Source organism: Hoplias malabaricus, chromosome 18 (genome assembly GCF_029633855.1).
Source record: "Hoplias malabaricus isolate fHopMal1 chromosome 18, fHopMal1.hap1, whole genome shotgun sequence".
In the NCBI taxonomy this organism is placed as follows: Eukaryota; Metazoa; Chordata; class Actinopteri; order Characiformes; family Erythrinidae; genus Hoplias; species Hoplias malabaricus.
This window is the reverse complement of record NC_089817.1, coordinates 13321729-13345368: the sequence shown is the minus strand read 5'-3', so window position 1 is coordinate 13345368 and position 23640 is coordinate 13321729. Positions and strand designations below refer to the sequence as shown.

General features: G+C 40.3%; 1 protein-coding gene across 1 annotated transcript in view; it reads right to left on the bottom strand.

The window, feature by feature from the left end:
- Positions 1-23640, bottom strand: part of ntm (neurotrimin) — a 362174-nt gene that overhangs the window by 10645 nt on the left and 327889 nt on the right. Inside the window, 1 exon segment of the mRNA XM_066651134.1 lies at positions 11598-11723. Within this exon segment, the coding sequence (XP_066507231.1) occupies positions 11598-11723 (126 nt within the window).

Genomic DNA, 23640 nt, shown 5'->3' with positions numbered 1-23640 from the left:
CAGGGGCGCACCTCGAGGGGATCTAAAGGGTGCGCCTGTGAAACCCCCTAAACCCTTTACAGCTCCAGCGCGAGCCCGGCGAGCAGCACAGACCCCTGTCCTTGTAAAAGCGGCGCCTCCAGCCGCTTCTGTCTTCGTTAACGCGGCGCCTCCTGCCGCGCCTGTCTTCGTTAACGCGGCACCTCCTGCCGCGCCTGTCCTCGAGAGCGCGGCGCGCGCCTCTCCTATCTTCGTGAGCGCGACGCGCGCCTCTCCAGTCTCCGTGGACGTCGTCGCAGGCCCCCCTGCCTCCGTGGACGTCGTCGCAGGCCCCCCTGCCTCCGTGGACGTCGTCGCAGGCCCCCCTGCCTCCTTGGACGTCGTCGCAGGCCCCCCTGCCTCCGTGGACGTCGTCGCAGGCCCCCCTGCCTCCGTGGACGACGTCGCAGGTTCCCCTGCCTCCGTGGACGACGTCGCAGGGCTTCCTGTCCCCGTGATGGCGGCACCCGCCGCTCCAGTCCCCGTGATGGCGGCACCCGCCGCTCCAGTCCCCGTGATGGCGGCACCCGCCGCTCCAGTCCCCGTGATGGCGGCACCCGCCGCTCCAGTCCCCGTGATGGCGGCACCCGCCGCTCCAGTCTCCGTGATGGCGGCACCCGCCGCTCCAGTCTCCGTGATGGCGGCACCCGCCGCTCCAGTCTCCGTGATGGCGGCACCCGCCGCTCCAGTCTCCGTGATGGCGGCACCCGCCGCTCCAGTCTCCGTGATGGCGGCACCCGCCGCTCCAGTCTCCGTGATGGCGGCACCCGCCGCTCCAGTCTCCGTGATGGCGGCACCCGCCGCTCCAGTCTCCGTGATGGCGGCACCCGCCGCTCCAGTCTCCGTGATGGCGGCACCCGCCGCTCCAGTCCCCGTGATGGCGGCACCCGCCGCTCCAGTCTCCGTGATGGCGGCACCCGCCGCTCCTGTCCCCGTGACTATGGCGGCACCGGCCGCTCCTGTCCCCGTGACTGTGGCTACGGCCGCTCCTGTCCCCGTGACTGTGGCTACGGCCGCTCCTGTCCCCGTGACTGTGGCTACGGCCGCTCCTGTCCCCGTGACTGTGGCTAAGGCCGCTCCTGTCCCCGTGACTGTGGCTAAGGCCGCTCCTGTCCCCGTGACTGTGGCTAAGGCCGCTCCTGTCCCCGTGACTGTGGCCTCGGCCGCTCCTGTCCCCGTGACTGTGGCCTCGGCCGCTCCTGTCCCCGTGACTGTGGCCTCGGCCGTTCCGGCCCCCGTGACTGTGGCCTCGGCCGTTCCGGCCCCCGTGACTGTGGCCTCGGCCGTTCCTGCCCCCGTGACTGTGGCCCCGGCCGCTCCAGGTCATGTCCGTAGGTCGGCCCGAAGAACTTCAGGGCCGATCCCTAGAGTTGTGCCCAGGCTGGCTTCTCAGACTGCCCCACAGACATTAGCCAGTCCTGGGCACCCCCCTGTTATTTTGGTTCCCTTGTCTGTCCCTGTCCTGGTTCCCATCTCTGTTCTTGTCCCTGTACCCGTGTCTGCCTTTGTGTCTGTCCCGGTCCCTGTCACTGTGTTCGTGTCTGTCCCCCTGAATGTCTTGGTCCCTGTTCCCCTACCTAGTCCAGTCCAGTCCCCTGTGAGCCCTGTCCAGTCCCCTGTGAGCCCTGTCCAGTCCCCTGTGAGCCCTGTCCAGTCCCCTGTCAGCCCTGTCCAGTCTATGTTTCAAACCCCTGTCCAGTCTCAAGTCTCGTCACCTGTCCAGTCTCAAGTCTCGTCACCTGTCCAGTCACCGTTTCAACCCTCTGTCCTGTCTCCGTTCCAGTCCCCTGTCCTGTCACCTGCCCAAGTCCAGTCTCCTGTGAGTCATGTCCAGTCCCCGTTTCAACCCTTTGTCCGGTCTCATGTTCAGTCCCCTGTTAGTCATGTCAAGTCTCCGTATCCGTCCCCTGTCTTGTCTCCAGTCCAGTCTCCCGTCAATTCCCATGTGTCCACTCCTGTCCTGTCCAGTCCGTTCTCGTCTCTTGCTGCCCCCCTTTGTCAGTCTCCTGTCATGTCCCATGTCCCGTCTCGTATATTCGGTCCTGTCGTGTCCCCAGCTCCTGTGTCTGTTCCCGTCCTGTCCTGAGTCCTGTCACCCGTTGGTTTGTTGTCCTGTCTTGTTTTCCGTGCCCTCTCCAGTGCCAGCTCCTGGGGGGTTTAGGAGTACGCGCCCGGGAGTTGCGCGTTCTTGGGGGGGGCATCTGTCACGCCTTCGTCCTGTCAGTCTGTTGTCCCCGCCATGTGCTTTATTCGCACATGGCTATGTTTTGTTTATATTCTAGTCTCCGCCTTTGTCCCGCCTCCTCGTCTGTCATGTGTTAACCCGTCCTCGTTATCTGTCCAGGTGTGTCTCGTTTGTGTCTGTATTTAAGCCCTCTTGTGTCACGTCCTGTTTGTCGTACATTTCTCATTTCAGTTCTCATGTCTAGTCGGTCGTGTTTTCGAGTCTGTCCGTCTGTCTCCACAGTTTCTCCGTGTTTGTTTCCCTAGTCGTTGTTTCATGTCGTAGTTTCTTTTCCTCTCTCGTTCCTTCGTTTACTCTTTAGTCTGTCAGTCCGGTTTACCCTGTTTAGTTTCCCTTGTTTAGTTTAGCCTGGTTAGCTCCCTGTTTGTTTTCGTTTTGTTAAGGTCTCTGTTTTGTTATTCTTCTTTATTAAAAAGCTGTGTTTTAGCGAGTGCGTCCGCCTCCCTCAATCCGCCCCTCGCTCCTGACAGTATTAACGTGTACAAAGGAACTTCACAGGAAGGAACTCTCGTAAACACACTACATATGAGATAAAGCTGGGTCTGGGATACTGGGTAAATTGCTGGCATAGACTACATTGGACCCCTCAGTAGCTGGGACTGTGCCGATAGCGTTACCTCAATAAATTAGTTCTCAGTAAATGTGAGAAATGAACAGAACCCTAAGCTACTCCCGAATGGATTTCAGATACGCCCATGTGGCCAGCAATCACATGACCTGATATAAACAAATCTCTGATACAGACTTTAAGGTAAAGGAACTGTACAACACTAATATTGGTTTGGTTATCAGTGATATGTATAAACACACTGTATGAATTTACTTATTACGTAAATAACAAATGTTAATACACAGAACCATACTGAACACTGTACAGACTTTTGCTCCCTTTGGGACCTTCGGGACACCAATCTGCCCTTTTAGGCCTGGATCCGTAATTCACTCCAATTTCAGCAACAGAATAGGATCCCCTTGGGATATTAAACTTTCTTCAGGCATGTTCCCTGCGGTTGGTGCAGTTTAGTTGAGTCATTATTGTTGTCTAGTTGAAAAGTGTGCCCCTTGTTTGTGTGTGCATCACACAGAAACCCATCTGTACATGTTTATCTGCATAATGTACATGACAGTTTTAACTGTGCTATATTTATACATTTGTTCTGTGCTTGAACCGATTTTGAGAAAAAGGTAATCTCAACAAACTATGTTCTACTAATAAATATACCACAGCCATTTTGAGGCTCACATTTTTATTATTTAGCCAGGATGTTCAGTTTAATGTGTCTTAGGATAATCAATTTACTGTTATATAAAATAACTTACTGTTTGTGTATTAATTAAGCAAAGTTTATGATAGCTAGGCTTTAGCTCCATTATTGAAGAAATGCACTGACATATCTAAAGGGTTAAAGGAATGTGTCATGGCGAGTGGATCATGGATATCCGCTATGCTGTCAAACACAAGGTAAATATGGAGCAATGGCAGCAGGTGCATCGGAGAGCCTCTTCAATCACACCGGAGTGATTGTCAGAATCAGAGTGTTTATTTCCATCATGGTCCAAGCTCTTCATGGCTGCCATAGAGGATCGTATCAAAAAGCAGGATTTACAAGTGTGACGTTTCAAAATTTGCTTTTGCCAAGTTCTGCAATGCAGCTTTATTACAATGATTCATATTCCCTGCTGTTATTTGTTTTGTGCTTTCAGACTACTGTGATGTTTTGGGAACGTTGGCTCAGGTGTCATGAACGACACTATAGTGCACTGCTAAAAGGCATGAAAAATAAGGGAAAATCCACTGGAAAAACAGCTTGACATTCCTAATAAAAAAATACAGAGCCTTTTAGAGCTGAAAAAGCTGCTTGTGAACAATTCTTTAGACAGAGTTTGGTGCAAATGTGTGTGGATATTTTAAACATCTATTAATTTAAAAGGGAAAAAAAAGAATTCAAGTTACTGAATACTTCTGAGCCAGTTTAAAGGGGCAGTCAGCAAAGTGGTGATGGGTTGCCTAAAAACCCACAACCAAACCATCTGAAGTACCTTTATCATACTGCTGAAATGACTAGAGTGACCTCTAAATCCAGTTTCAAGGCTGAGCTTCCATTGGAGCTATTCCATGTAAAACCTTCCAAAGTGAGAAAGAAGCACTCGGTGTAGGTTATGATGTAGAATGATTTAAAACCTTTAAGCACTGAACTCAGAACAGGGCCAAGCTACACAAGCCAAACCTTCGTTCACTAAGCCATTTTGACCGAGAACTCTGCTTCTCGAGCATAGCTCAGGTCAGTGAAGCCAAGTGTATGTGAAGAGAAGACCTTACACTCCAGGACCATGTTACCAACTCCTCCACATGGAGGAGGACTATATCTGAGAGTGAATATTTAATATTCTTTTTAGAAGAACTTTCAAACCTCTACAGTACAGATGCTGCTATAAGTTTTAGGCCTGTTCTGGAGAATAATAAGAATGGAATGCTCTATGAGTTACAAACATATAGAACAAGAGAAATGTTTGTCTCAGATGTCTGTATTCTGACAGAAGAGCTTTATTCTCTGCTGCAGCTGTCAGTGTGTATTCAGTGTGTGAGAAAAGTAGTAATTTGCCAGAAATATCTGGCAAATTACCCATACTTACTGATATATAACTAACTGTAATGAATTTTATTTATGAATTTATTCCAATATTTTAAATATTTTTTAATGAGCAGTTCTGTATGATAAATGTAGTCTTCACGCAAATAAATCAAATGTATTATTTAATAGTATAGCTGTTACCACAGAATCGAAGTCAAGCTGAGGGCAGTAAAGGACTACTGTGAGAAAGAAAACATCTGTCTCCATTTTTTTTCTTATTTGTGAAGGATTTTAAGTTGCTTCTTTCCATGCCTTCTAACCATGTGTCAGCTTGGAGAAAGAAAGAATCAATTCAGTACACCTAGAAATTTTGTGATGATTAAGCAAAACAGGCTAAAACATTGATGTTCTGTTGTAACAGTAGAAGTGGAGAGTATTTATAGAGGCAGGGGTGTAGAGAAGATACCAGCATAGAAACACACACACACTGACACCTGCGGAGAGGCTCCATAGAGCAGACAAGGAGTGAAGAGGATGCTGAATAAGTGCAGCTGCGTTTGAGGAGTGTCACGTTACGGGGGGGATGCTTCACTCTAATCTGGCAGAGAGAGTGACAGAAGACAGGCAGTCACAGTCCTCTCCTCTCTTAAAGGGTGGAAGGGGGTCTTTCAGTAAATAGAGGACTGAATGTTCAGCATGTCCCAAAACTAAAGAAACTGAAAAATAAGGTAACACCTGTTTAAACGATGGTGATCCCATTTTAGACACAAGCTGTGTGGAACGGGGGAACTTGTGAGACCATGGTTTCTATCTTGCCAAAGCTTATATCTAAAATCAGGAAACCATTTGTATATGTATAGAGTGTTTTCTTACTTTTGAGACAGCTTATATAATTAGTGTCTCATAACATGTACATATTATGTCTACTTAATTCTCATGTTTACTCCATTATTACTCTATCTGGAGATGCCCACACCATTAGAATGTCTCTCAGCCAATCATATTGCAAGGTCAGGACTAACTCTGGTATATTATGCATTTGCTGCTGCTTAATGAGGAGCTGCTCAGTATGTTCCAAAAGTTCTTATATTGAAGCTGAACTCAAATTTCAGCATGGTGTAATTTATCACAGCATCGTTAATGTATCATCCCAGTATCAATGCTAATTATATTTCTACATTTAGCGAAACTGAAGAGAAAAAGCCACTCAGGGGATCACTAAATCAAAGTACAGCCTTTAATGTACCTGAAGCTGTGCTGTCATTTTATCACCCTGTATATATTTCAAACCATTTATTATTATACATTAAACTGCTGTCAGAATATTAATGATGTGACGACCTGACACAAAAATTGAGTCTTTAAATAGTGCAAAGCAAGCTTTGATGTATTATTCATCCACAGAACAAGAAACATAGACAGGATGAGGCAAACATATGCCCTGTAGATATCTATTACTTTGAAAACCATGCTGGAATTGTTCTGCTGAGACATTTGTCAGCAAAGATAATTCCCTTTGACAGATTCACTTTGATTTGAACCATCAAATATGCAAGTCTTTTGTTTGAACTTAAAATGAGAAGTGAAAACCACAGCTGTTACTAATGCTGAAATCGCAGACGTCTGAGGTGCTATCATGAGTATTTTGTGTATTTGTGTATCTGTGTGTGTGCGTCTGTTTACTGGCATTTGTAGGACTTGTCAGGATCAGCTCAGTCATAATACCTTAAAGGCATCCTGGCACCTGCTAAATGTAATAATATTAAGTTTGTAAATAATTGGACAGTGATTATATTTTTGCTGTTGAAGCTCTGCTCTGCAGCGTACCAAATACAAAATTAAACAAAGAATGATAAGATTAATTGTAAAATATCGACCTTCACATTGGGTCTTTGTCAGATGAAGAAATTAATGTGTGTCCTATAGGAGCCATATCAGAAAGAAAAAAGTGTTTTTTAAGTACAATTATATGATGTATTTTTCAATTCAGATCAAAAGTGGGTTTGAAAGGCTGGAACATTTCTGTAATCCAAACAAATACATCAACCATAGTTGGTTTTGGCAGGAGCACCGCTCTAAATGACAGTCCTTATACGAGACTTCTAACGATGCACAATTCTTCCACTGTAACAGCATTAATATTCTCAGTCAACATGGAATGACCAAAAGCTATGAGTAAAAGAAAATAGGATGAAATAAGTTCCAATAATAAATAAAAGACAATGAATGATATGGCTCTTTTAATTCAACATGGACGCTTTCAAATAAATGCCTGAGGGCAACCTTTAGACACCTTTAGACTTTGTCATTGGGCTCCATATTTCTTAGTAGCCACATATATCCGAGCATGACATGCTTTGTTCTTCGGCAGATCATTTTCTTTGACACATCCTGGATAATTTCCTTGATTTGTCCAGTAGCCTAATATTTTGACTTTTTTTTATATATATATACAGATTTTTCAGCCTCAAAATAACATGCTTCACTGCCACTGACAAACTTTGTGCCTGATCCTGATGGAAAAGAACATAGTCTTGAAGAAAATATCAAATTTATAAGCAGCTCTAGATTTTGTTAGCTCTGCTGCACATTAACTAATGATGCAACAACTCACAAATGGACCAATTATCTAATTCATTTGGAAAGCAATTATACAAGTTCTTAATAATACCAATGACTAAACATACAGCGCTGATATTCACCTTTAGTCACTGTGCTTGTTGTACCACTGTAACAGACAAATGCTTGCATACACATCGGCACAAGTAGAAGTATCTTCATCAGATCAAGTTAAACGGCCTGAAGCTGTGTATCTATCAAGACCAACTGTGTTGCAGCAATGAGTCATACTGGGTCACGACTGTCCGGCACCCAGACAAGGCCACGATATCATCAATCCCCTCCACCCTGTGGATATATATTTATTTCACACTTTATTATTTTTGTCATCAAGTCCCAAAAAAAAAAAGATAAATAATGGAAGTCAGCACAGAGAGCCAAGAGCAGAACAGAAAGATAGAGGGAGAGAGAAGAAACGAGAGGGCGAGAGCTCAATAGAGTAGAACAGTATGGGTAGATTATAGCATTCCTGCTACAGGGATCATTTGGCCCCTGAAATGAGCTGCTAAACTCAAAAACACGGCAACTGCGCTGAAGTCTCATTATGCTCAAACTGCTATAGACTAGATTAACACAATCAGGGCTCCATAAAACCCTGCAGTGCTCTGCCTCTGTCTAAATGAACCTAAACTCTAATACTAACTAATGTAATAGTGCTTTAGCAACCAAGCCTCGCAGACGTGGCATCATTAAAAACAATGTTTATGCAAGTCAATTAAACACAGGCGATGATAAATTAGTAACAGTTCGTCAATTAGTTTTATTCGTATTGACCTTGTTCTATACCTAGCAGCTAAGCAATGCTATAAAACTACAGAATAAGCCATTTAATCCCCCTTTCCCTGCACACATCAAAAATGCCCTCATGCGTTCAGCTCAACATCTTGCCGTTTGTTGGTTTTTATTGGAGAAATAAACAGAATCAGCTCTGCGAATTTAAACAAGAAACTCCCAGCTGGAGATTGTTAAGAGGGTAAACAATCATGTTTACCTGCCAAAGAGTGCATTTTGATCATGTGAAGCACAAGAAGACAGAAAAAACTACAACACCTTAGTTTCAAGGGCTGCTATTGAACACAGAGTTAACATTCTATGACATGTGCTTACAGTCCTACTAGAGGAATAATTCTATAAAGTCCTTTTCTAAGCTTAAAATCTCGTAACCTGCGGCTGTCATTTTGACATACACCTTCGCTCATTATTTATTACCAAGGAAATCTGTTGTCTGTGCTTTTAACTACACTTCTGACTACTGCAGGCAGCTCATGTAACTCTTCAGTAATGTAATAGACTGTAAGTAAACTGGATCATCAGATAAGAGGATACCCTTGCCCAGAAGGCAATAAGACCAATATTGCTTATTCTGCAAAGTCTTATCTCCCCTTTCGGACCAGTTATTGGACTGCAATATACGAGTCTTCGAGGAAGCAGTTTGTAGAACAGGAGAGAATATTATCTTTTGTATCTTGTGAGTTGCTACATAAATCATTGCCCTTAGAAGGCACAGAAGGATCCTGCAAATGGCTTCAGTCCTTATTCTCCCATTCACCAAGCAAAGAAACACAAGACGCAGTGCAATATTACAAGTCTTAGCTTTCAGCAAAAAGGACTGTTGTTACATCTAACTATTGCAGTTGAGAGTTCCTTCCAAGTTAAAGTATTAGTTGTTGCAATTAACTTCCCATGTAGACTGTGGCCTGGCAGAGCTCAGCCTAAAACTCTCCACATGAAGCTCAGTGCCTGCAGCAGGCCGAGACTCCTCACTGCCCCAATTATAACTGGTATCACAGTTGGGAATTATCTTGATGTAAAGGTGATATCCAGTAGTTGTAGGCCATTCGATCACGGCTACTCAGAAACAAAATCTCATCAGCGTCTTTGGGCAATGAGAATGTAACGGCAAATAGCCTCGCCACGCTCCCTAGATTCAGATTTAGATAAGGGCTCAGCACTGGCTGAGATTGCGATCGGAAATCTCAAGCCTGTGCCACAGCAGGCTGCAGATGCAGCGTGGGAGTTCAAAACTAGACATCTGGGATTACTGAGGAAAGTATCCGTCAGCGGAGACATGCTGTTGTGTAAGCATTATGATTCACATCTTTAAGCTGCAGAGCCTACACAGCCAGGTATGACTGACAGGTACACTGCAGGAAAAAAAAAAAAAACAAACAAACAAAAAAAACAATTTCAACACAACAACTGCAAAAACTTCATCATACTTCATATCGCTTCAAGACAAAATACAGCATGCACTCAAAAGCACTGACGACGACAAACAGTAGATGTTAGCGATTTGCTTGAAACCGACATTCTGCAAAGTTTTCAAAGAGCGCGCAAGCAGCTTACAATGAAATACCACAGCGATCCCGCAGCATCCGCTCAGAGCAGAGTGTGGAACGTTTCATTTTGTCTGCATTTGCCTGACTCCTTTCCGATCAAGATCCCCCACGTTTGAAGAACATGTATGCGAGAGTAAATCATATCTGTAAGCCACTGAAGTGCAAAACTGATCAACCAGTGGAACTGCATTATGCTAATATATGCTACATCTGCTCTCCTGCTGTCAGTGCAGTCAAAGTGTTGCAAATTTTGAACAAACATTCACAGCATAAGTGCAAAGTGCATAGCTGCGGTACAATTGGAAACTGTTCATATTGTGGATACTGCCAAAGGCATAATTACTAGCATCTTTGGTTTATATGGGTTTAAAAAAAATAATAATATAAATAAATAAATGTTTGGAGGCGAAGATATAGTTCACTGAAAATAAAATATATGCCGTTTTACACTGACATCAGTTGAAGTCAATATAAAGTTCAATATAAAGTTCAATAGCCAACTATAAATTGAACAAAATGTTGTCAAAAAAACTGAAAGCCATTTTGCATGAACCTTTTTCTTTAGCAAAACTTAATAGACCTATTACTATCCAATTACTATACTATACAAGACAACATACCCCTCCACTCCAGCCTCCTTAATAAGGCAGAATGCCATAAATCAGGACATTATGTAGTCGATAATGTAGTTCCACGTTTCACTTGGGGGACTTATATGTTCTAACATGTATTCCTAAAGGCTAATTGGGTGACAGACCTATCAACATAAAAGTAAAGAAGCCATATTTAAATTTTGACTTTAAAGTCAACACGTTTTGATTAAAATTTAAATTTGTGTTTATTGTTTAATCTAACAAGACAGTTTGACAGTAAAAATCTGTGGAACATTAATAATGGCTAACACTCAGCCTAAAGATATATCAGTTGATTCTAAATGTACAGTATCTTATTGCATATAAAGCTATTTCAGTATGCCAGGGAAATTTACGGTGCCATTTGCAAACTATTCATCCGTAACTGTCTACAGTATGAACATGATGTTTTCCGCTCCAGTTCAACTATGACAGTTGATCTTTATTAATGGAAGCTGTAAAAAGCCCAGCTAGACATCTTTACTGTATTTTAATAGAACCCATCAAAGCTCCTTTTTTCACATTTTTCCTAAAAATGGCACAGTCACATCCATGTCATATTAACATTTCAATTACCAGATTCTTGTACTGGCACAAAGGGAGAGAGATGGAGGCTATTGCACAATAGAAGCACATGAATCGCTGCACATTAAAATGCATTTTCCCCCCAGATAAAGTGAAGCAGCACAGGGGGGCAATGGAGGAACAGACAAACTCAAATAGAGCTGATTTCTCTATGGCGTAGGCTGATAAGCCAAACACACCACCCAGTTTGTCGACACATGCACACAGACAAACTCATCTCACAGAACAAGGCGATGCAATTTGTTTCCTTATTTGAGTATGACGTGTAATCTGGGATATTCATTAATCTCTTCATATGCTATAATACCCATAGTTATTCATTGAGACATGAAATGAAAATGTATAACTTGTACTTGATCCACAGTTAAACTGGAGTATTATATGATGTCATTTTGAAGATGTCATAGGTCATTTTTTCTTTTTTTAACACATTTTCTCATACAACACAATTTCAATATTCACATTTCATACACAGGTATGACCCATTGTATTAGCCGGGCCCCAGGTGGAACGGAAAACTGTAATTTTCATTAAAATATCTGAGAATGTCATATGAGATATAAAAATGAAGCAGACTAGCTCTTACCAGAAGGGGAGAGCATTTTCCAGCTGATAGCAGGTTCTGGTTTGCCGCTGGCCTGACACATCAGCGTGACATTGGCACCTTCATTCACCACCAGATTATTCGAGAAGTTGATTATTTTTGGAGGGACTGCAAGAGAAAGCATAGAAAGAGCTATTTTAGAGTATATTGTCAGTGAGAAACACACAAGAATGGACCAAACCAACAGAGACATCATTACGGTGGAACACTTATAGAAGTCTCCAAAAGAAGAACACAAACAACAGTGATGTCTCACTTCACTCCAGTATACATAGCTGCTGTTAGAACAGTGAGGACTTTCAGTGGTTCATTCCACAGAGCCTGGAGTCTGACAATATATATATATATATATATATATATATATATATATATATATATATATATATATATATATATATATATATATATATTTTTTTTTTTTTTTTTCACATCAACAAAATCATTCATCTAACAATTCCGACAGAACTTGAATTCCTGCAGAGCACCCAAGTGGAAATCAAATGTCTAAAACATGAAATACCCATCAGCATGTTAGCAACTCAAAGCCACACACTCGCACACTATTCCAGACCTCGGCTGAAAGCAGGGCTCTTTCCTTCACCTCTGTTCCTGCTCGGCCTGCCCAGAGCTTGCTTCAGAAATGCTTGGGTGAACAACCCGGACAAACCAAAACAGAATCTGGAGACATGGCAGCAAGCAAGTGCTCCCTAATACAGCAATTTAAGTCCTTGACCTAAAAATGAGGCACAAATAAAAAGAAAAAAAGAAAAATGAAGTGAGGACAGCAAGCAATGCTCTGAGATGATGCAAGACTGCTTCAGCCAGCCACTCTCTCCTGCCTCAAGCTGCCAATTACAAATTTAAGTATGAATACACATTTTATTTCTCTCTCTCTCCCTCTTTTTAATGTTAATTTTCCCTATTTCTTTCTCCCCCATAGTCTGTACCCTAAAGGTATAAGGTACACTTCCTGTAATGCCATGAAAAGCCAGGCCCTTGGCATTTTTTTCTCCACGTCCATAAAAATTAGCTAAATACTGAAATGGAAATTTAGCAGCTTGCGGGTGCTCCTGCTCCCTCATACACAAACACACGGTCACTCGTGGTAAGCTGCTAGCCACAGAGATGACTGACAGGTCTGGTCTATACTGAAAGGCCAGAGATCACTCCGCTCTTTTCATGGCTGTAGCAGTGACAGCGAGGCCCTTTCAGAACCAAGGGAGACTGAAGGCTTTTGAGGTGGTTTACACAGCAACTGTGAGGTGAGCTTTCAAGGACCTTTGCTTTTCAAAAGCCCAAAACAAAATCTCAGATACAGAATATTCCCACTCTAAAAAAAAACTAAAAAAAAAAAAAAAAAAAACTGTGTATAATAGGTTTTTATTCAGCATCAGGGAAATGCAAACGAGACACATTTCAGCTGCCTGATTTATTGATTGCCTTTGCACTTTGAACATACTTTGAAAGAGACTGCTGTGTAAGGTACAATGCAGGCATTTGTGAAGGGTCTTACAGAGCACTATGAACTGGACTGCTCAGCGAAAATACAGATGCTTCACATACTTTATTTAGACCCCCGCTGGGGAATAATAATACAAAGCGTGTGTCCATTCCCATTTTTTATGTTTTTTTTTTTTTTTTTGTACAGCTCTGGAAATGTTGACCTAGTTCATGTATCATGCTCTTAGAACAGTGTGATGTGATTGTTTTAAGTGTGTTTAAGACCTTCCAGGAGGCAGTTATGGCTTAGTCATACATTAACAACACCTGTCATTTCACAGTGTGTTAAATGTGAGAACTGATACACAGGCTTGAGATTCAAGAGCCAGAAACTTTGGAACTCCCTCCTCTGTGAAATTCAGCAGCCACTATTCACAACCATATCACGAACAAAGTAAATTTGATCAGTGCATTGATCACAGTTTTGAAAGTTGAAAATCTATTCAAAAACATCTACAATTGTGGGGAAACACAGCTTTAAGCTCTGCGTCTTTTTAAGGTGAAACGGTGCCACAGAAGCTCATTTGAGCCGTCACCCGAGTTTGGAACCATTTCCACCCCAAATTATCCAAAACAGCAAAAAATAAGTCAATATTACCCACCCATGGAACAAGAATAGTGTAATCCTCATAATGCCTTTTAATGCTTGGAGTTCTGTCTGTTGTCTATAACAACTCCAGATGCCTCTGCCATGAACAGAGAGAGACTAGCATACCGAACTGAGACAGTTAGATTTTTTTTCATTCATTTACAGACAATTTGTAAACACATTATACCAGTTTCGAGTACACACACAGATTTGAGAGCTAGCAATTGGTGAGGAGTTTTTTGATTTCGATTGTGAACTATGCCTTTAACAATAAAGATCGACAGTTTGATTGTTTTAGATTTGAATGGGTTTCGTTGGTTATACGTTTGTATAAACATTTTGTAAAGTTTATAAAACACTCCGAGCTTTGTATCATTTATGACTAGTGTGATATTCTATGGAGGAATATATGTGAATATTTTTTCACATATCAAAAGTATCATTGCAGTGCCTATATGTCCCTTCATACATATTTTTGCAGATTTCTATTTGTATATATTCCTATAGCTAGGTTTTGTGTAGCATTTTTAGTCTAAATAGGTTATGCGTAGATTAAGTTTTGCACTTTTTAAGTCTGTACATTTCTTTCTCTAAAATTATTAATAGATAAATGTGTTTATTTATGTAAGGTAACACTAAAATGTCCTGTTGATTTAGCAGATAAAAGATTGTGTTTTTCTTGGTGGTAGGTTACTGGTTTATCACCTGATATCTTCTCTTCTCTGTGAAATTCTGGCAAATATTATGCAGCCATTCAATGAGTGTTAAAGGGCAATTCACTTTAGTCCGCTGTCTTCTGAGATAGCTCTGCTTTCATACACCATTGATGGCTGGCAAGTATACTGGACAGAGAGATGAAGATCCTTTGGAGGCCATTAACCAATTCCCATATTAGAAATGAAAATGTGAAGTGTGTGAGTTGATATGGACTCACTTTTGTTGAATATTAATTCTTGGAACACTTTAGGCTGTGAATATTTATTATAGGCATGCTTACTTCTGGGGTTAAACAGTTAAAACTGATTTATTCTTTGAATAGCAAGATGCTTGAAAAAGGACAAGTAGTTTTTTCCCCATTAAAGTAATTATCAAAGCAAATCTGTCAGTTAATGTGAGAGGGAGAAGACCTTGTTCAGGAGTGACAAAAATATAGAATAATAAATGATGTCACAATCACACTATTTGCTGCCATTGAATTGAGATGTTATTGTGACATATGCGTGGTGTCAAATGGTTTGATTTGCATTTCAAAGCTCAAATCTTAACAAAGGTTGCCATCACAGTCTGAGAGGGTATCTGTGTAGTGTACTACTACTGTTTTATCCTGTTTCAGCCTCCTCCAGAGACACACGACCATAAATAATTCATCTAATGTCAGCTTAATTCCACTTCCCCAAGTGAAAGAGTGAGCGGTTTGAGGTGAGAGACCATTAAAGCAGCATTTTGCTTCTCTTTTGTGTGCAGCTGTAGTCAATGCTTTTACTCATTCAGTGCTAGGACAGCCATTAAATCTGAACTAAATCTAAACTTTTTTTTTCCTTTTTCAACTTATAATCCTAAATTGAAAATATATATTCAGTGTGTTTTGTGACAACGCAGTCTAAAATGGGTTTTTAAGTCCATGAAAGTAAATAACACCTTCAAAATCTCAAAGCAGTAATCTGTCTGAGGATTTCCCAGCTGCATTTGATATTTATTTGAGTTCAAAAGTATCTGAAGAAAGAAATGTTTGAGGCCTGAATAAAGTATTTGAAAGAGTAAACTTCCAAGGTCATTTTGACTTGTAGTGTATACCAAGGCCTGCCTGTTCTACTGCACTACACTGATAGATACATGTAACAGAGCTTTGGTCAAATATTGTGTGCAGTTAAGTTTTTTAAATGGACATATCAATAATGATGAAATATTTTTCAAACTCGATTATAAGACAGGAAAGTACAGTACAAAAAAGATGATTTTTAACAGATAATAAGTCAAAATATATTCTAAAACACATACATGCATCACATTCCAAAATAGTTTAGTCAGAGGCCGCTTAAAACGAGGAAAAATTTAAATGTAATGCAGTCATATTTCATTAAAAACCCAGTCTTCTATGAGCAGGAATTGAATGAGGCTCGCCAACCAAAAATGCATCAGTGAATAATCCAACAGATAAAGAGCAATGTTTATGAATTATTGCAAGTATTTTTGGTATTTCACATTCTACTCTACATATCATAGTATAATCACGGAATGTGTGAAAAGGCCAAAAACCATAACTATATACTTGTGACCTTCAGTTCCTCAGACAGCACAGCAGTATGGTTTTGTGCTGGATATCACCACATAGGCTTGGAAATATTTTGACCAACCTGCCAATAAACACCATTCAACACTGCACCTGCATTTTCACAGTGAGAGATGAAAAACAACAACAAACTCTGCATATTTACTGTTAGAAATGGAGGAAAAAATCTACACACAATTATGAGAAATACTGCTAAAATATTTAGGTTTAAGATAAAGTATTTAAAAATGTGCTGATGTCTGAATTTATATTAAATTACTATTTTTTTGAGGCCAAATAGAAAAAGACCATTCAGTGTAAAGTTTAAAAGCCACGGTCTAACATGTTATGTGGATATTTTTGTGCCCATGGCGTGGACAACTTGCCCATCTGTGAAGCTCCATTAAACTGAAAGGTTTATACATTCTGCTGCTTGAAGTCCAGACAAGTTTCTCCTTGAAAATATTTAGTGGATTATGACGTAGATGGAGATTTGTGCATATACAAAATGACAAATATTTCCACTTTAAAAACTGGATACATTGGTGAATTCACTCCTCAAACAAATAATAAAAGGTGGTAGAGCTCAGTGGTCAATAGTCTCAATGTCCCAACTTGTGGAGTTTTAGGCATCAAACGTGTAATGAGTGTATCTTGACAAAAAAAAAAAAAGTTAAATACCTTTCATTAGGATAAAACCTTTGACTGTTTTCAGTTCACTGCTTGTCAAACTAGATTTAAGTAAAACAGCTTTCTGTTTTATTATTGTGATATAGAGCACCAAATCATTTGAAATTGAGATTTGTACAAAATATGACAGGTAATGATAGGTGAACACAGGTGAATTGTGCTTTAGCCTCTACAAAAAAATGAGTTACAGCAAGAAATTCAACCACCACCTTTATGAGTTTTGTGGCAAAGCAATCTCCTTGTATCTTCGTGAAGCATTTTTCAGATACGGCTAGCAGAAATACAAGCCAAAACCATTTCCAAAGCCAATAAAGTGCTTATTGTGAGTGACTCTGCCTTTTATTGCACAGTCTGTCATGCAGTCAATAGAGAGATGTGGTTTGTGTGTGTGTCTGTGTGTGTGTGTGTTTGTGTGTGCGTGTGGTGTTTACCTGGGTAAACTATGTTAAATTGGGATTTAACAGGGTAGTACCATCCCTTCACTTCTGATGACGGATTTTACTTCTTCAAAGAGAGCATAAGCCAATGGAAAGTGCTACTGAATTGAAATCATTCTTCATAGCGTTACTGTTCACTCTTCTGTTGCTGGGAAATAACAAGAATTCATCGGTCTGTGAGTACAGCTTTTCCCTAATAAAATAACACAGCCTTATGAATGATCCCTGGTTTTACTTTGTTATTAAGTTTGGGCCTTTGTTGCGGCATGTGGCCAGGGACCAAGAAGAAAACATCTGCCATGACAGCATGTTCTCAGAGAATAAGAGCTGTGGCGGGGCGGGGAGGGGGGGGGGGGGGGGCTCATTACAACATAGTATCATGAGATCTTTGGTGACAAAGCACTGATATTTTAAAACTGAATTATTAATATTTTCATTAATATTATAAAATATATGTTACGCAAACCCATACATATTTGCAGTCTACAAGGGGTAGCACTTTATTTAAAGGTCTGGCTCTTAACAGCTTATTAACAAGCAGTTAATTAATGATTAACCAACAGATAATTGTTAATTATTTAAAATTAACATAATATTTGAAAGAGAGCTTACAAATGTGTTATATATGTATTTATATAATATGTTGAATAATAACTGAACAGGGATTCAGAGTAAACATTTGACTACATTTGTAAACTGCAAGGCATATTCACTATTATTGTAGATATCAAGGAGTATAACTAAACTTTGTAAATTTATTGCTAGTTGACTTCTGATAAAAAGGACACCCAAATATATAGTAATCACACCATGCACAAGTATAGTAAATTAAATAATTTACTAGCAACAACTACCATATTAGATCAGTCTGAATTCAAGTATTTTTAACCTGATTATATTCTATGGTCACATAAAAACAGTTGTGGTCTACATGACACTTAAGTATTACAAAGCTAAATTATTTAGGATATTGGTAAATAAACAGTTATTTACCTGTTTAAAGAATCTTATATATACATTCTCTAAATTGTATTTGTAAGTGCTTACATATGATAACTTACTATTTAATAAGTAATGTTTTTAGCTTGAGAATAATTCAGAGATAGATATTGACCTTTATTTCTCTTAACTGCAAAAATGACAAATGTTCATTCATTCATTCATTCATCATCTGTAACCGCTTTTCCAATTCAGGGTCACGGTGGGTCCGGAGCCTACCCGGAATCACTGGGCGCAAGGCAGGAACACACCCTGGAGGGGGCGCCAGTCCTTCACAGGGCGACATACATTCACTCACACACTTACAACTACGGACACTTTTGAGTCGCCAATCCACCTACCAATGTATGTTTTTGGACTGTGGGAGGAAACCGGAGCACCCGGAGGAAACCCACGTGGTCATAGGGAGAACACACCAACTCCTCACAGAGAGTCACCTGGAGTGGGCCTTGAACCCATAAATTCCAGGTCCCTGGAGCTGTGTGACGGTGACACTACCTGCTGCGCCACTGTGCCGCCCTAATTACAAATGTTCTGTGAGAAAAAAAAAAACATACTACATTCTGCTAATTAATAATAAGGAACATCTTCAAGATACTTTTACAGTGTAGCTCAACATTCTAGTGTAGAGGTCAACGGCTATGGCAGGCTTGAGGCCAATTTTGTATTTATTCATTTATTTATTTATTATCTCAAATGCCGGCATGCCAAATCTTAATTAGGCTGATAATTTGCTGAGAAAATTGACTTCACACTTTTTTTGCTGTAATTTTAATGTTAAGCTGATATGCACTCTCCCTTTTTACAATAATTAGATGAATTGCCTCGAAGAGCAGATATAAAAATGGGAGTTAAAGAAGAAGAGATATTTGTTAACGGGTGACACTACAGTCAATGAACTTACTTGCACTATGCTGAGTTATCAGGCTGCTTAACAGACAAGATACACTGTATGAAGAAAAAAAGTATATTAAAAATAAATTTACCTATTATAATTTGTAGATTTTAAATGTTAGCATGCTTTAGATTTTGCTGGATGTCAGCTAGCCTATTTGTAGGCAGCATTAAGTAACATTCATTGTAAACCTGTGCTCCCTGATATTATAATGGTGCACATCTTAAAATATGTTCACTTTGGTCACATGATAAAAAGCAATATACTGCAAACCCATCAGAACTAGGGCTGCATTATATATTGTATATAAGTCATTAATGGTGTATTGCTGTTTGCAATAGCAATATATTGTTGTACATTATTGTGACAATCCTGAACATCTGCAGCTACATATGAGATGCTTTTAAGGTAGATAATCTAAATAATTATGTAGAAATATGCTATTTTTATCTCTGTTTTCATGGATTCACCAACTTAATTCCAAAATAGCTCTAATATATCACAAAAAGTCCAGTTTAACATTTTCTGTACATCTTTAGGCTTTTTTTTTTTTTTTATTTGGCATCTGTGTGCTAGTTTCAGATCTTTCTGTCCAGTGTTAGTGTACATGAGTCCAGTTTACAGTGTCCACTGCATGGTTTAGTGTTCTCCTTGTGTTTACACACCTGATTGCATTCCCCAGCTAATTATCAAACTCTCATCTTTTGAATCAGGTGTATCAGAGCAAGAAAACCACACACTATGCACTTCTGTGACCCTCCAGGATTTCGTCCTTGCCTTAGATTCTTGTTAGTGTGTGAGTGGTTAAGTTGCTGATGTATTGAACAGATTTATTTGCGGTTCTTTGAACCACAATTACCACACACGTTAGCAAACAGGGACGGTAACTAATAACCTTGTTCCACACAACTGCACCTTTTTCCAATTAGGCTACATGGACCAAGCCAATCTTCTCAGTAGGCCATTAGTCTCCACTTGTAGGTGACGGTATCTCCTGGACCCCAGCAGTGTGGAACCAGACTACCCTCAGAAGGGAAAACTGCTCTAAAAACAAGTTTTAGCTTCCAGTGAATAGCATCTCTGCATGGATGTGACAGCTGTGACATCAAAGAGTACAGCTGTCACTCAAACATCTCCTGTCATTAAAGTGGCAATATACCATATATTCCCCAACACCAACCTGTCCAACTGCAATGCACAAATCAAATCTTGCTGGCTAGTGTAAAAAAAAAAGAGGTCAAACAGATAAGTTCTGCCCAAGTTCCCTTTCACATAATACAAAGTCCTGTGATCATATCATTTTTTTTTTTTTACTGGCAACAATGCTCTTAAACAGAATTCAGCAGGTCCATTGGATAACAGTCCACTTAACACTCACTGGACCTAAACCTTAATATCATTATAACCACAAGAGTGCCAAGAGATAATATGCACAAGGGTTGCATGCGTAAAACAGTATCTGAAAATGATGACTTAATTATTAAATTGTGTCCTAATAAAATATATATAATGGTGCTAGTTCTGCTGTTAGCTGTACAGCACTTCATACCAGGGCAGACGACCCCCCCCCCCCCGCCTCCGAAATGAGAAACTTGATTGGAAAATAATACAGTAATTTTATTTGTCACTTATTCAGATGATAAACATACACATACATATCCCTTACTTTTTTGACTATTTGGCAGTCCCAAGGCTATAGTGGATTTTCTATTTCTTTTGCAAATTTCCCTTTAACTGTGATGTGGTTTGTTTGGCAGATTTGAGCATTTCCCCATATGTCTCAAACTTACAGCAGTGTGTGTCAATGCATAAGTTAATTTTGCAAGACATTTGATTATATGATTGTTTTAAGTGATACTTTGTTTAGTGAATTTTGTCTAATGTGTAAAGTAAGCTGAAGCCAATATGGAGTTTTGGGAGCTTTCTGAAATAAGTAAGATGAATGAATGAATTAATTAATTATTTAAATTTCATTTAATTTTAGGGCGGCACGGTGGCGCAGCAGGTAGTGTCACAGTCACACAGTTCTAGGGACCTGGAGGTTGTGGGTTTGATTCCCGCTCCAGGTGACTGTCTGTGAGGAGTTGGTGTGGTCTCCCTGTGTCCGCGTGGGTTTCCTCTGGGTGCTCCGGTTTCCTCCCACAGTCCAAAAACACACGTTGGTAGGTGGATTGGCGACTCAAAAGTCTCCGTGAATGTGTGTGTGTGTCTGTGTTGCCCTGTGAAGGACTGGCGCCCCCTCCAGGGTGTATTCCCCACCTTGGGCCCAATGATTCCAGCTAGGCTCTGGACCCACCGCGACCCTGAATTGGATAAGCAGTTACAGATAATGAATGAATAAATTTAATTTTAACAACCCCAACCCTAATATGGACTGGAAAATTGTGTAAATATATGTCCCACCTGCTCTGTGCTTTCCAATCCAATCCTGCTGTAACACTCAGTATCATGTGGGCAAAATGACCATTTTTTTTCCCTTAAGGGATAATTCTTAAGTAAAACAGTGTCCTTAACATCCCAGTGTGATAAGTGTGTGCTCATTTAAGAGATGGGTTTGTGAAACATATCGTCTCAAATGTATCACCTGGAAATTACAGAACGAGAGAAAAGCACACTGTTAACATGATTGATGTCTGGGAGGAAAACAGCTTAGCCAGACTCTTCAGGCTTAAACATTAACTGATAATTGATTTGTTTTCATAATTCTGGTGCTCATTAAACTAGAAATAACTGGCTCCGTAAAAAAAAAAAAAAAAAACAGGAAATGATACAGAAGTGGCTTAGTAGGAGACATTAAGTCACATTTTTATGCTATTCATTGCCCGGCATTAACACGTTTCCAATTTCTGTGCTGCTGTGTGGCGTAACCCAATTAAACATCCACATTGCAAACACACAAGTCGGTAATATTTGATGCAGCTGCAGCAATATTGTTTTCATCCAGTGGAAATGTCAGATGATTTGACATGCAAATGATGACCTCTTTCACAAGTTGATTACCATACACAGGCTTTAATCAGGCCATGAGTATTTACTTCATCTGCATTCTGTCACAAAACATTCAATCCTTTCAGTGCCTTTCCTCCAAAAGAAAACGAGAGGAAAAAGACATCACCGAAAACATCCTGCAACAACTGCACAGCTCGGAGAATTGCGCGGGGGTGGGGGTGGAGGTGTTGTGGCAGATGTCCCATGATTCCGAGTGAGGGAGGATAAAGGCTCATCTTGCTACGGTTCGGACTCTAATCCTGCCCTCTAGGTGACTTACATTCACAAGTTAAAGACAAAAACAGATGGGCTCCATAACAAGCCCTTAGGAAATGGTTCTGAATAACTGATCCGATGCTTTTAGGAAATGATATTTAAAAACAAACCGAGCATATGGTAGTTATTTACACAGAGTCCATTACTCTACTCGAGTGTGAATTTCACAGACAGAAAGAGAAAAATGTTAGCAATGTAGCCTGTCCTCCTTTAAGATTTCTGATTAGATTTGTGTTAACCCTTTAGGATCCTTTGGATTTATACAGGCGAAACCTTAGATTAATATGGATTACTTTGTTGAAGTAACTTTGTTGGATTAAATAGGAAACAGTTCAATGAATTCCCTAAATTACTCAGGAAACTTATCAGTAAGTGTATTAGTGAACAAGTGTCTGTCATTTTTGTTTTCACTAATCATTTCCATCATTTATAGTCAAATGATCTGTAAAATCCCACTAAATACATGACCTGTAAGTGCACAGATAATAAGCTAACAACTATTTTTCCAGATGAAATATGATCACTAATTTAAAATGTGATCTTCTGAGAACTTCTGTGTCATCAGTTCCGGTAGTTAATTAGCAGTTGTTCAGAAAAATGACACAATTACAGCACAGGATGAATCTACCATTTTATTTTGTTGCTAAAATGTATTAGTGGGCTGGTGTTATTAAGGATTACAAAGTTAATGTGCATAAAGTTAATGTGCATTTATTTTAATACAAATTAAAATAGGTTTACTTTGTTACCAGGAGGATTTTCTGATGAACTAATTAATACAAATTAAAAATAAATAAATAAATAAACAAACACATACATGTTGTTACCTATTTGCTGAAACAATCATTTGTCACAATTGATTTAGTTTTTGCTTGGGAAGTTTTTTTGTTTTTGCGCACACATGTCAGCCATCCAGAAATTGTTTCTTTTCTAAACCATATACCAGATGAGAATTTCTCTTTCTGAGCCAGAGACATGTTACTTTTAATGCTGACACCTTCCCACCTTCTCGAAAGGAATTCAGGAAAACGGCATTCTAAGTCTCCAGTCTCATCTGCTGTGACTGTGTAAAGCCGCACTATAATGGGTTTTAATATGACAACAAAATAGAAAAGGTCAGAGAGGGAATAAAGCTAAAATGTGATTACAGCTGACCTTCTGGAATTCTTTCCTACAAACTAGAAGCAGCAAACTTGGTTTATAGCTTCAGGCTGTATCAAGTTAATATACATCTTGGTGTCTGTAGTGTTGGCACAAAACATCCCCATAAAACAAAAATAAATGTATCTGGCTCCCTTTTTTGAGTGTGTATCTGGAGCTGCAGAGGGGGCTCCAGAGGTTTCGTAAGGCCATGATTTGCCACCGGCTTACATCGTCTTATC